General features: G+C 37.6%; 2 protein-coding genes across 2 annotated transcripts; both read right to left on the reverse strand.

The window, feature by feature from the left end:
- Positions 1 to 447: 447 nt before the first annotated feature.
- LOC125289667 (urokinase plasminogen activator surface receptor-like) lies at positions 448 to 5,570 on the reverse strand. The gene is made up of 5 exons (XM_048236622.1): positions 5,408 to 5,570; positions 4,231 to 4,341; positions 1,971 to 2,117; positions 1,505 to 1,621; positions 448 to 1,123 (listed from the first exon to the last, which is right to left on the reverse strand). Exons 1-5 carry the CDS (start codon positions 5,454 to 5,456, stop codon positions 909 to 911), a joined length of 639 nt encoding a protein of 212 aa, XP_048092579.1. The 5' UTR covers positions 5,457 to 5,570; the 3' UTR covers positions 448 to 908.
- Positions 5,571 to 6,723: 1,153 nt separating this feature from the next.
- Positions 6,724 to 8,490, reverse strand: LOC125289756. The gene is made up of 5 exons (XM_048236731.1): positions 8,228 to 8,490; positions 7,923 to 8,054; positions 7,507 to 7,647; positions 7,218 to 7,328; positions 6,724 to 7,126 (listed from the first exon to the last, which is right to left on the reverse strand). The coding sequence occupies exons 1-5, from the start codon at positions 8,280 to 8,282 to the stop codon at positions 6,936 to 6,938; spliced, it is 630 nt and encodes a 209-aa protein (XP_048092688.1). The 5' UTR covers positions 8,283 to 8,490; the 3' UTR covers positions 6,724 to 6,935.
- Positions 8,491 to 13,124: the final 4,634 nt, after the last annotated feature.

Below are 13,124 nucleotides of genomic sequence, written 5' to 3' on the forward strand. Positions count from 1 at the left end.
TTTGGGGCAGGAAGTTATCCTCCAACCAAACCCTGTGACACTTGGGATGCATGGATTTGATCCAGAGGTTAAATATTGTCAGCAGAAGAGGTAACTGTTACGAGTAATAAACAGCCACTACTGAGAAATGGGAGAGTACTATCGCCATCTAGTGGATCTTTAGAGAAAACTGCATGACATTGTCTTAGTGTGGTTACATTCACATCCAAATTAATATTGGCGCTGATAAAATTGTAATATGTTAACATTCCATTAACATTCTTCTTTGGTGATTTGAAACTCTGATTGGTCAAAAGGATTTCATGTTCACAAGAAAGCATCACAATAGACAACAGAGTGAATAAACATCACTTAAAGATGTTTAGTACAGACTGCTTAAATAATAAAAGTCTGTTTCTGGTTCTGCATCCATAGTAGCAGCTTGCATGTTAATCATGACGAATAAAACAGTGTTAACTCTTTTATTGTCAGTATCTAGACAAGTTCTGCATGGTAGCTCTCAGGGAGAAATTGAAAGAAAACATATGGAGAAAATGAAAAGGCCATGAACAGAGAACATGAAAAAACAGGGTCAGAAGAGATGTCAATGAGAAACAGGCATGTAATATACGGCAATTACCTTTTATCAAGAAATTAGTTTTGGTGTCATCTTCAATTGTGTTAGGTCATGTGAGGGGTTGAATATAAATAAGCTCCCATCAGATGTGAACTTGCTTTGTGTTCTGGGCTGGGCTGCAATACTGAAAGTATCTTTTAGATCACAACATTGTTGACTCTATCACCAAAAAACACCAGTTAGCATGTTGGCAGCTCCTATAGTGCTCTGTGTATTTGCAACATTTTGCATGCCTTTATAGTTAGCTCACTGTGGTACTTGCAATAGCCAATAGACAGCTCAAGAGACTAGGTCAGTTGGAGGCCACATACATCAGCAGTGTCAGCAACAGGAAGCTCTGTGTGTGACTTTTGTGACCCGAGTTTCCTGTGTTCCTGTTGGTCCTCTCTATGCCGTTACACAGGTTCCCCTCGCAGCAGGCCAGACCATCCGCCATGCTGGATAAGAAGTGACTCGAGCCCCTCTGCTGGCACATCGATCTCGATGCACATCCTTTCTGAATACCATCTAAAAACAGAAACCGAGACAGAGAATATGACAGTGAGAATGTTTCATAATGACTCACAAATACAATCCCAAATGATTACAAGGTAAAGTTCATTTTTGTTTATGTTTAACTAGTGCAGTGCCCGCAGGGGCGGAGTGGAGCGCTAAAATCCACCGGGAAAATTCTGACGGCACCGGCAACTGTAGTTGTCAGTCTGACAAACGGTCAGGGAGATTTGCGTGCCACAGACATTAGGACAGACAGACACACAGACACACAGACGCTTCTTGCTTTATAGATCGATATTTTCAGATTCTTAAAGTTGACTCCAACAAAGCTTCGCTGTCAAAGGATGCTCTTCAACAAAAAGAAAAACAATCAACTTCTTTATTGGACCTCACCTGTAGATGTAGATGTGACACAGCAATCTTCATCTCCCAAACACTGTATAATTGAAGTACAATCTCCATTTCTGCAGGTGTAACATCTCATCTTATTAGAGATGTCTGTAAGAGATTCTATAAAGACAAGTACACAATTAAGTCTTCTGTCATGCGATGATGTGCTCCCCAAACTAAAAAAATATACAGTGCACCATTCAGAGTTGCAAAAGAACAACAGACACAATAGATTATATCAAATCAGATATCAGTCCAGATATATGTTAAATGGCCAAGTTGAAATAGCAGCCTACAGTTTCAAGCAATGAAATTTGCCCCAGGAAAAAAAACAAAAGATGTTCTAGAGGGTCATTTTCTTGCAGTGGAGACACTCACAAAGGTGTCTGACCCCCTAAAAGAGCCCCTGAATTCCTGCGATAAACAGAAATAAAGCATGCAGACTGAATTGTTACGTTTTTATGGTTACCTTGAGGAGTTTTGTCATTGCAGAGGTCAGTGTTGCAGCAGGTGCTCTCCGATTTAACTCTTGAGTTGCCAAAATTGAGCGAGCCTATGACACACATGTCAGAGGGCATACATGTCTTCAGAGTCATCACACCTTTCCTCCTGTAATCTGTAGATAAAACACATATATAAGCCTTCAACTGGTTGTTTGACCTTTCTTGACGTAGAATTACTGGTAAAACGAAATACAAAGTTCATCAATGAAAAGCAGCAGACTATTGTGTTTTCAAGGACAATTTCTTTTGCACATAATACTACAAATTAAAATGGGTATGTTACTCTTCCAGTTGTGGTGTGCAAAAATCATTTTTAGCAAACTAATAGCAATGTTACTGTCATTGTAAGACCCCGAAGCCTACTATAACACTACACTACACACTATGACAAAGCAAAAACAGATATGGCTATGTCCACACTACCAGGCCAAATCCAAATTTTTTACTTGATGTGACACATGTCTGATGTTGTCCAAACAGTCTGAACAGTGCAAGTCACATGAAATCTCACTTTTTCAATTCTGAATTTGAGCTACTTTCGTATATGGTCTAAATCCTACAGGTGTAATGTTACAGGTCTAATGTTTTGCAATGTGACATGCAGTCTGAACTTTTATATTGGAATTCATGTGACTGTTTACGTTCTTGATCTACATGAGCACGCTCTCTGTGTGTTCTCACATTACTCGGTGGAAACCAAAGAGGGCTCAATGCTCCACTTGATATTTTTTTATTTTTTTTATTCACAATTTAGCACATACAACACACACACACACACATCCACACACAACCACACAAAAACAGCAGGGACAACACAGCTAGACACATCCACAGGCCAAAAAAAGAAAAAAAAAGAAGAGGGAAAAAAAGACAACAACAATCAAAACAATAATAATAATCCTAACGTTACCACAGTCTGTGGGTTATCCATTATTCAATCTAAGTTTGTCATTTTATAGTATGTACTGTATATAATTCAATATTAAGGACCAAGTGGATAGGTAATCTTACAGTCTTGAATGTCGTTTACTTGTGATTTCTTCGATGGGCAACAAGTCTATTATTTGCTCTAGCCATTGACCCAAGGTGGGTCCTGACTGGGAAATCCATGTACTAAGTATACATTTTTTTAGCAAAATAGGAAAGCATTGTAAACACACATTTTCTTGTACTGTATTTATTTTCCACATTGTAATTCAACAAATATAACATAGGGCATAGCTCAAAAGTACAGTTACACATATCCTGAATTGCTTTATGAATCTTCTCCCAAAAGGAGTAAACAGCTTTACAATACCAAAATAAATGCATAAATGTTCCAGATTCAGTTTCACATTTTCTACACATAGGAGAATTAGTGCCATCAAACTTATTAAGCTTAACTGGAGTTATATAGTATTTATACAGGAATTTATAATTAGTTTCTTTAACTTTAATGTTTGTAGTAAAAGGTAAGGTAAATTGGGTGCACAAAATGAATCATTCTTTGCTCCACTTGATATTTGAAAATTAGCCTACAAGTAAATCTGCATAAATGTGGCTAGAGCAGAAGCAGAGGTACATCTCAAAAATTACAGTATCGTGGAAAAGTCCATTGCCCTGTCCATACTGAGAGTAAAAGTTCAGGAAACCAGTGCTGATGTTTTGACTTAATTATAACTCTTCTCAGGTCTACATTTCTGTATTATATACTATTCGTTGTAAAATGTTGAGGTGATGGATATTTTATTTCCATGAGTTATAATAAAACATAAATTGGCTAGGGGGGGGGGGTCATTGCAAGATATTTTTTGTGTATATTCAGAAAACGTGCATTCATATTTTACTAAATTGTGTGCACATTTTACTAAATAGTGCACTCATTTTACTAAATTGTGCTCTTAGTTTAGTAAATCGTGCACACAATCTAATAAAATGAGACCAAAATTTAGTAAAATAAGAGCACTATGTAGTAAAACGAACACACTATATACTAAATTATATACACAATCTAGTAAAATTAGACCACAATTTAGTCAAATAACCTCACAATATATTCAAATGAGCATACATTATCTTGATATACAAAAATATCTTACAATGACACCTCCTGGGCTCCGTAGATGAATCTAAATTAATTGAACATTTCACTTTTTGAAATAAATTACAGGGAAAAACCTTTCCATGATATTCTAATTTTTGCGAGATGCACCAGACGTACATACAGTATCATTGACAGTGTCTGACCTTCGTATGTGGCGATCATCACACTGGCACACTGGTCAGGGCAGGGTCCCTGGACATCGTGGCAGGTTCCAGTGGCGTCAGGGAAGCAATTGTTGCACATCAGGGAATAAACTGAAAACAGTCAGAGGTGATTAGTTGTTGCTGTATTGTACTCAGTCGGCTAAGAATAGTGGCCATATTACTAGTGGAAAGGTTGCAGGTTATTTCTGTGACAATAAGTACCTTTGTTGGAAATTTGATTGAATTTAACTGTGATGTAAAATGAATTACTCATACAGTGCCTATAAAAAGTATTCACTCTGCTTGGATATTTCCCCTTAAAATGCCAAAAGTGCATCTAGTACTAAATACAGACTTGAAGGGGGTGAATATTTATGCAACCACTTATTCTACATTATTTCTTTGATTAAATAACATTAGTTTGTAGAACTATGCTTATGCAGTCCTTTTACAATTTATTATTTACTGAAGCAACTGAAGCTGCAGTCGACCCTCTCATGTGTCTTCAAATAAGAAGGAACTACCAAAAAATGTCTTCATCACCAAAAACATTACAAAGTCTTTAATAGAGAATTTGATAGCCTGATTAAACAACATGTTGTGGTGACATGACCTGTGGCCTAATGCACCAGGCTTTCCTGCTCTCTCTGATGGTATCCTGGCTGAGACCTCCGAGTCCTTTGTGTTAGACTGGCCTGCACTGCCCTTTGGCCCAGAACCAGCCAAGAGATGTGGATCAGAGGTCGCCCCCCCACACACACACACACACACACACACATCCCCAGCTGTATCAGTTTTAGTCTAGGTGTGAATTAATGAGTGAGTTAAAAAAAAATGTTTTTTTTTTTTTCTAAAATTAATTAGTGTCTTATTTTCAGTGCCAAATTGTTTCTTTGAGTTAATGGCACACTTGTTGTTGTCTTAAGTTTGTTAAGTTTATCTTTATGTTTACTCTGAAACACAATTACAGGAAAGTAGAGTTGTGCTAACAAACAATACAGTAGGATTTGTATGTGAACACAGAGATCAAGATGAGACGATACTAAAAACTACAATTAAACAATCATTTAAACCAGAAACAGTCCATATAACACTAATCTATCGTCTTTAATCATTTAGCAAATACAAAATGCATATCACTGCTTTAAAAGTATGTATTTTCATTTTGTTTTGTTACCTTGAGCGATGTATGCACTTGTCAAAATGAGCACAACCCTCAGGTCCATCTTGCAGGGGCAGCTTGGGCAGAATGAGGAAGCTGCTCATACAGTACAGGCCAACAGTTTGGACACACCTTCTCATTCAATGCGTTTCCTTTATTTTCATGACTATTTACATTGTAGATTCATCAAAACTATTAATGAACACATTTGGAATTATGCACTTAACAAAAACGTGTGAAATAACTGAAAACATGTCTTATATTCTAGTTTATTCAAGGTTGCTATTTTTTTCCATTTAATACCATATTCAGCAAGCCATAACTTGACAAATATTCACCTGTGGGCCAAATAACTTTGCATTCATTCATAGTTTTGATGCCTTCACTGAGAATCAAATGTAAATAGTCATGAAAATAAAGAAAACGCATTGAAATGAGAAGGTACAACTGAGAGATCTTGAGAGGATTGGCTTTATAGAGGGACAGGTCAGGACCTCTCATTATTACCACACAATGCCCCATTATATATCTGACAGCTCAAGTGGTTCTCTATTTATGAACACTAATCCCAGATCATGTTGAAGGCATGTCTTTACATACAGATAAATCAAAATTATTATTATTATTTTTTTTTTTTTTTTTAAATCCCATTTCATTTTTATTCAACCCAGAGGAAAAAAAGCTTTTGTTGAACCTTGAACCAGTTATCATGATATGGAGATAACTTTGTGGTGGCAGAGACAACATCTTATTATAAGGGAGATGGTCTAGCTCATGCAAATACAGGCATACAGTACATCTTCCATTCTCATTAATTTTACCCTTAACTTGTATTTTTATAAAGAATAAAGACATCATTGCAACATGGTCTATATGTAAAGTATGCAATTTGATGTGATCACATTTTCAAAGAACATTTTTAGATCTCATCCTATTTGAACAGTTCTGTGCTTCCTCTGAAACCCAAGTTGTGCCGTGTATGTATATAGTCTTGCTGATTTATCTGATAGGAATATCTGCAGAAATGTTCCTATCTGCCGGTGTTGATAATGCAATTCTATATGTATTTTGTTTTGTAACTCTTGGGTTACGTATGTTACATACTAGGTTACACCCTGATACGGTGCATTGCTAGATGGTACTATTTTGTATTACATTGCACTTCATTATTTAAGCAATATAGCACGAGTGAGAGTGGGGTTGGTCATGGATATTCCCACGGGTGTTGTTCGGCCGTAGCCACGAGGCCGGAGGCCAATCAGAAACAAATAAATAGTTCCATAGAACCCAATTGTTGTATAATATAGTTTATATGTCATGAAATAGTGTGACCCAAGTTGCACTGTTACCAAAAACTGTAAAGCATTCTATGTGCACATCATTATAACGTATAACCATAGAGAAAATTCAGGAATGGAGCATGTTGTCAGGCAAAGGAATATAGTTCACAGAAAGAACATAACAAAAATTGAGAACATGATGGTCCATGAAAATATGGAGAGATCAGAGAAAGACAAGGAAAGAAATAGGGGAAAAGGAAAGATCACGACAGGAGAAAAACGAGTGCCAAAGGTGCCAGTAAGGCCTGTAGGTTCTGTCCGGTTCTTATGTCTCTGTTTGGCGGAACTGTCTCACAGCAGAACCGATCCATACAGATGGTACCCAGTTCAGGCTTATGTTTCTGTGCACAGATACACCAAGGGAGGCATGCCTTGGAATCAACATGGTCCCCAACTGGTGGAGAGAAGAATGAAAAAGGAGAGAGTCAAGAAGGGAACACACAATGGTGATAGGCATGCAAAAAAAGTCTCTTGGTTAAACTTACTTTCTGAAGACAGACAACACTCTTCACTGGCACATTTCAAGATGCATGGGAGGACTTTTCCAAATCGGCTGAGACATTTCTTCAAATTGAGAGATGTGTTGCAGTGTAATTCTGTGTTCAAAAAGACAAATTGATTAGTAGAAAAGGACAATGTTTATTTTATTTCTATACATTTCTTCTTTTTCCTTGCAAATGGACTATAGAGGCCTATGGTTTCTCCTCACTAATACTGACATTGTCATTATTTAACAGAACAAACAAAGTCTTTTGAACTTTTTCAGACAGGTACCCATAATTCTAGAAACACAGCACAAATGCAGCACACCACACTTGCACTTTTTCGGAGACCTCCCAGCCATCCACAATGGACAGTCACACTCTTTACATGGCAGAAGACTCCTCATACACAGGGGTATTTCTTCTCTGCAACCTACAGGTGAACAAACAATGTCAGAGAATGTATACGTAAATCTCTAAAATCATTATTTTAACACAAAACCTATTTTTTTGAGTATATAATATATACTATAGGTTAATATTTTAATGTTGAATATATACATACTGTCTTATAGGAATGACAAAACCAAAAATAGAGAAAATAGAGACACATGATTATCAACCACTGTTCACAATAACAACTTCTACCTTGAAACTGGTGATATATATATATATAGAGAGAGATTTTGATAACTTTTTACAATTTACCGTATGCAATTCTTTCCTCTTCCATAGAATGACAAATGATTTTAGCATAAACACAAGCAAAACATTCCATTTCGTCCACATCTCTGGTGGGTCTGCAGTCTGCTGGACAACAACAGCAGGCCAGGGACCACACTGGAAATAAAAATCAAGTTGTTCAATGTGACAAATGCCTCGGTGAAATAAGAACAGATAAAAAAACGGAAATCATGTCCATGTTAAATTGAACGCATTTAATATAGCATGTTGCCACATCCTTTACAAAAGATTTACAAAAGCTGATTCCTGACCCATAATGTGTGTGTTACCTGCAGTTAAAAGTGTTGACATCAGAAAGAACATGAGAGTGAGCTGCAACTCCATAATGCCTGAGTTCAGTCTTTATCCTGACTGGAGTAAGTCAGGTGGGAATCCTTCTAATGTAATACTTGTAGTGCTCGATCTGGTGTGAAAAGGCGTGTAGAGGCAGAATAGAGGTGGCCGATGTGGTTCAGTTAATTCTATAGAAGGATCATGTTTCACTTGTTTCAACATCTGTAGAGTGCTTTCATTTACTGATGTCATGGGAAGATGCAAGGGGCCTGGATCAGAGTGTTTTGACTTGTCAATCTCAGACAAGACAAATACAACTCAATCAACTAACTTCTGTCATTTTGTTCCACTATCTAGACACTATTGGGTGGTTCTTGCAGATCAGGGGTGTCAAACTCATATTAGGCAGTGAGCGGGATTCGTTGGAATGAGGACCTTCATAGTCACAGTCATTATCATTTTCTGCAAGGGTATCAGAGTGTTGTTTGATGATGTACTCCTTTCCTATATGCACTTAAGAGCAAACAAGTACAAATCATGTACTGCTGTCATATACTGCTTTTTATCTCTTAAAATATCATACTTCCGTGTTAGTTTTTCTGCCTCTTCCTTCCTTTTTAGTGCTAGGTTTAGAAAATGTATCATATCATAGCGATATTTCTTATTACACATTGTTGAGTGGATGTGAATATCTTTTTTTTTTTTCTTCTAAATTTCACTGCCTACCAAAAACAGATGGGGGTGGGGCATATGGAATCTGCTGGAGGGCCTTATCCCAGGGCCTTAAGTTGGACACCCCTGTTGTAGATTGTTCCATATAGAAAGAGACAAAAAGCTTATAAAAAGACAATGTAATAGGGACGACACAATCAAATATCCCCTGATCCTGAAAATCAAGATTTTAGAGCTAGACAGCATTTTCCATCTTGAATAGAAAATAGTAAATCAGTCTATAATTGTGAAAATGTTCATACTGTCCAACTATTTAGCTGCATGTGCTGATAATTTAACCCTTAGATTCATGACCTACCAACCACCTACACTCTTCCATGAGTGGGGTCAAAAATGACCCCAATTAGAATTAATGCATTTTATGCTGTAAACTTTTAGATATTTCTTTCATTTTGGTTAAAGATGATGATTTGATGATGATGAGAACAACATAATATAATAATAATGTATATGTTTTTAATTTTTATATATTTTAAAGATTGCCTCATGGCAACATTGTACCATAACGGTAACAAGTGAAATAATTTTTATTTTTAAGAATTAAAGCTAATTTATTAATTCAAAACACCTATCCTTATAACTTAACAAATATTTATCTGGTTTTCATTGCATTACAAGTCTCATACTAAACAAAAATCTCATTTTAAACTCAGTTTTTGCCCTCAGGCAACATTGTACCATTGCGGAATGAAAATCAATATTTTACAGATATGAAGTTATAATAATACAAATTATCATATGAAATCATCAAAATCACTGTTATTTGCTAGTTAATAAATTATTTGCTAGCTCCATAAATATCCCCAAACATTCTCAGGTACAGTAAACATATACACACACAACCACATCCATGAGTTTGCATACTTACAACCATACATACTCATGTATATGTACTGATGCACACTCATGCACACACACATTACAACATCCACTTTCCCTCCGAGATCTGCACCTGTCTTTCTGAAAGTTTAGTAAGCAATCTCAAAAGACAAATACAGGGGGTAGGCCTATAGCAAATAGAGGGATAAGTCAGGCCTCAAACTTGGGGCTACAGGGTACAGGGTAGCAAGTATGCAGCTTCACCACAACACTAAAAGCCATGGATGTTGGTATGTTAGTCAGGGCATTTACTCATGACATTCTATAAAACTTCATGAAGCACATTCATGTACTTTATACAGGTGCTTCCCTACTTAGTATATTTGGTATGGCCATATGCAAGTCCGTTATGGTTCAATGTTGCCTCAGGGCAACATGTAGTTTTTTGTAATTTCCTATACATTGATATGTTATGAGAAGTTTATGATAATACATCAGTAAAAGCATACCTGATAGTCACAGTTGATAAAAATCAAAGGTTCCTAGGTTAACCTTTGAAATTCAATAGAAAATGCTTGGGGTCATTTTTGACCCCATGTATGGAAAAGTGTGGTACTGATACAAAAAATGCAATTACTTAAAAAATATACTAATTAGATAAAAATCCAAATGGCCCCATGGCATGTCAAAGACAACCTATTTGAGGAATACATGGAAGATTAAACGATAACAATTTAAAATTACCATACTGCAAAAAAACAACTGCTGGGGTCATTTTTGATCCCACTTACTGTATGCATCTAAGGGTTAATCCCTACCCACAAGACTAGTGTATTGTGGATAGTCATCTGCTTGATGGTGTGAGGCATTAATATAAATGATGCAATAACATGACACAACATAAAATGAGAGCATGTATAGCCTTTAATAACACAGTGACACACAATGCATTCTAATATTGATTTTCAGTAAGGGTTAATATGTGATCTCTATAAGAATATGTAGACTGGGGCTGTGGCATTCTGAAAAATATAATGTGGAACAGTGTCCATTTGTTTAGCAGTAAGCCTACACTGGGTATCCATAGAAAAAAGAAAGGAAAGCTTGTGAGTTCACTCGCAGCCATTTCAGCATTAAAAATCATAACTTTGCAATGCCTTCAACAGGGAAAATGAATAACAATATAAACAACAACATCATCAACTACAAAAAAGGTCACATTAAAGTTAACATGAAGTTAGCACACAGTGGAGCACACAGTGAATACTGTTCATACAGTCATACAGTCTTGTTTAGCCTACATATCTACTTTCATCAAAGTGAACTGACCACAGTTTGCATTACCCACATGTACACAGTTCTGTTCCATTCCCAGCTTGTTCTCCTCAGAAATGCTGACGATCTCTTACTCTGCTAATGAACAGGGACTAGACATTGGAGAAGCATTTCCTAGACACAAGGAAAGAGGCACAGAGTATTAAAGGTGCACTATGAGTCCCTGCATGGTTTTTGTGCCAGGGACGGACTGGCAATCTGTGCGTTCTAGAAAAGTCCAGAATGGCTATCCATCCGACGGCCGTCGACTGCCTGGCACATATCTTCACATATGCGTCGCTCAGGTTTAATCAAAGCTATCAGTATGTCTACACTACCAGTTGTCATTGTCATCCAAAAGTAAACATTTGCGCCATAGCATTTTCAATGACACATGCACTCTCTATGGTTCATTCTTGCTTGCTTCTAAAGCTCGTTAGAATTGAATTCTGTGTGTGTAGAACAGGTGGTGAATGTCAGTTAGTCAGTAAGATGTATCCGAGGAAAAACTTGGATAAGCCTATCAAAAACGAAAAACAAGGCAACAGAAAACTGAGTGGGAGAACAGCGACATTTAACCAGTTTTTCCCCAAAGGTAAGCTATATTTAGGATATTAACAAACTTGAATAATGGTTATAGGGAACGATGACTTGGATATTATGGAAACCTATGGAGCTGCAGCGAAGTGGGGAACGAAAAGGGCTTATATCATATTTACTAAATCGTTAAACAAACGTGAATAAAAGGCCCAAAATAAGTTTGATGTAAGAGTTATCTGTGTGTTCATGGGATTTACATGACCAAGACCCGTGAAGGAAATCCCAATCCGTGAATTATTGAAACACACTCAGCACACAGTGAACACACAGTGAGGTGAAGCACACTCTAATCCCAACACAGTGAGCTGCCTGCTACAGCGGCGCTCGGGAAGCAGTGAGGGGTTAGGTGCCTTGCTCAAGGACACTTCAGCCGTGGATGTGGGCATGGGAGAGCAGTGGTCTGCCACTTCCCCCGCCCACACTTTTCCTACTGGTCGGCAACCCTTTGGTTACAGGCCCAAAACCCTAACCAGTAGGCCACGTAACGTGTGACTACTGGCTGTCTTTTCCATTGGAATCAATGATATAATGCTAGCAGATAAATGTATCTTTATGACAATGTGCCATTAGTACATGGGGAGGGGCGAATTTGCTTGGTTTTGTTTTACTTTGAACATCAACATAAGTGACGTCATTCAGGAACTCGTAGTGCACCTTTAAGATGGATATAATATACATTATTGATACAGTATATGACTGTTTAACTTTGAGCTTTGAATGATGTTTGTGCTGTTTGATAGCGGGAAAGAAAACAAGCATTACAGTGTGGGACACTAAAGGCTCTGGTATGGTCGTGCGTCACATTTGCGTGTGTCCAAGACGTGCGTCATTTTTGCCGTGGATGTGAAGTCTACTCCAACTTCTGCTGTCCTGAATGCGCGTTAAGTCGTTAAGGTTAGCGCCTGCGCACTACGGATTAACTGTGATACTCTGCCCCGCCAACTGGGGGCGGTACGTCGAGCCTGAAAGTAGGACACAACCACCAAAGAAGCCTGAAACGCCTGAAGAAAAAAAGAAGAACGTGGGATGTCGCGAGCACTGAACGAAGGAAGAGCTGATGAAGGAAAAAGCACCACGAGTACTTTCGCCTGTCTGCTGGGAAGTTTGATAAGCTGGCCCATCGCATCGCTCCATTTATCGTCCACCAGAACACACAGCACACCTGTTGGTATAGCTGAGAGACTAGCTTAGCCTACTTGCTTATTAGGCTACTTAGCTAGCCTATAGCTAAGTGACTCGGTGCTGCGAGGGCAGCAATAATGGTGCAATACAAAGTAAAGACATTTTTCTAAACACAGCATGGTAAGAAAGAGTTGTGCGTACAGATGTCCTCAATTAAATTTGTATTGAGTCTTCACACCTGCCTCATACCAAAAAGTATGAATCAAAAACCTGTAAATATGACGTGTCAATAAAAGTTTTGAAGTA

Source organism: Alosa alosa, chromosome 24 (genome assembly GCF_017589495.1).
Source record: "Alosa alosa isolate M-15738 ecotype Scorff River chromosome 24, AALO_Geno_1.1, whole genome shotgun sequence".
Classification (NCBI taxonomy): Eukaryota; Metazoa; Chordata; class Actinopteri; order Clupeiformes; family Clupeidae; genus Alosa; species Alosa alosa.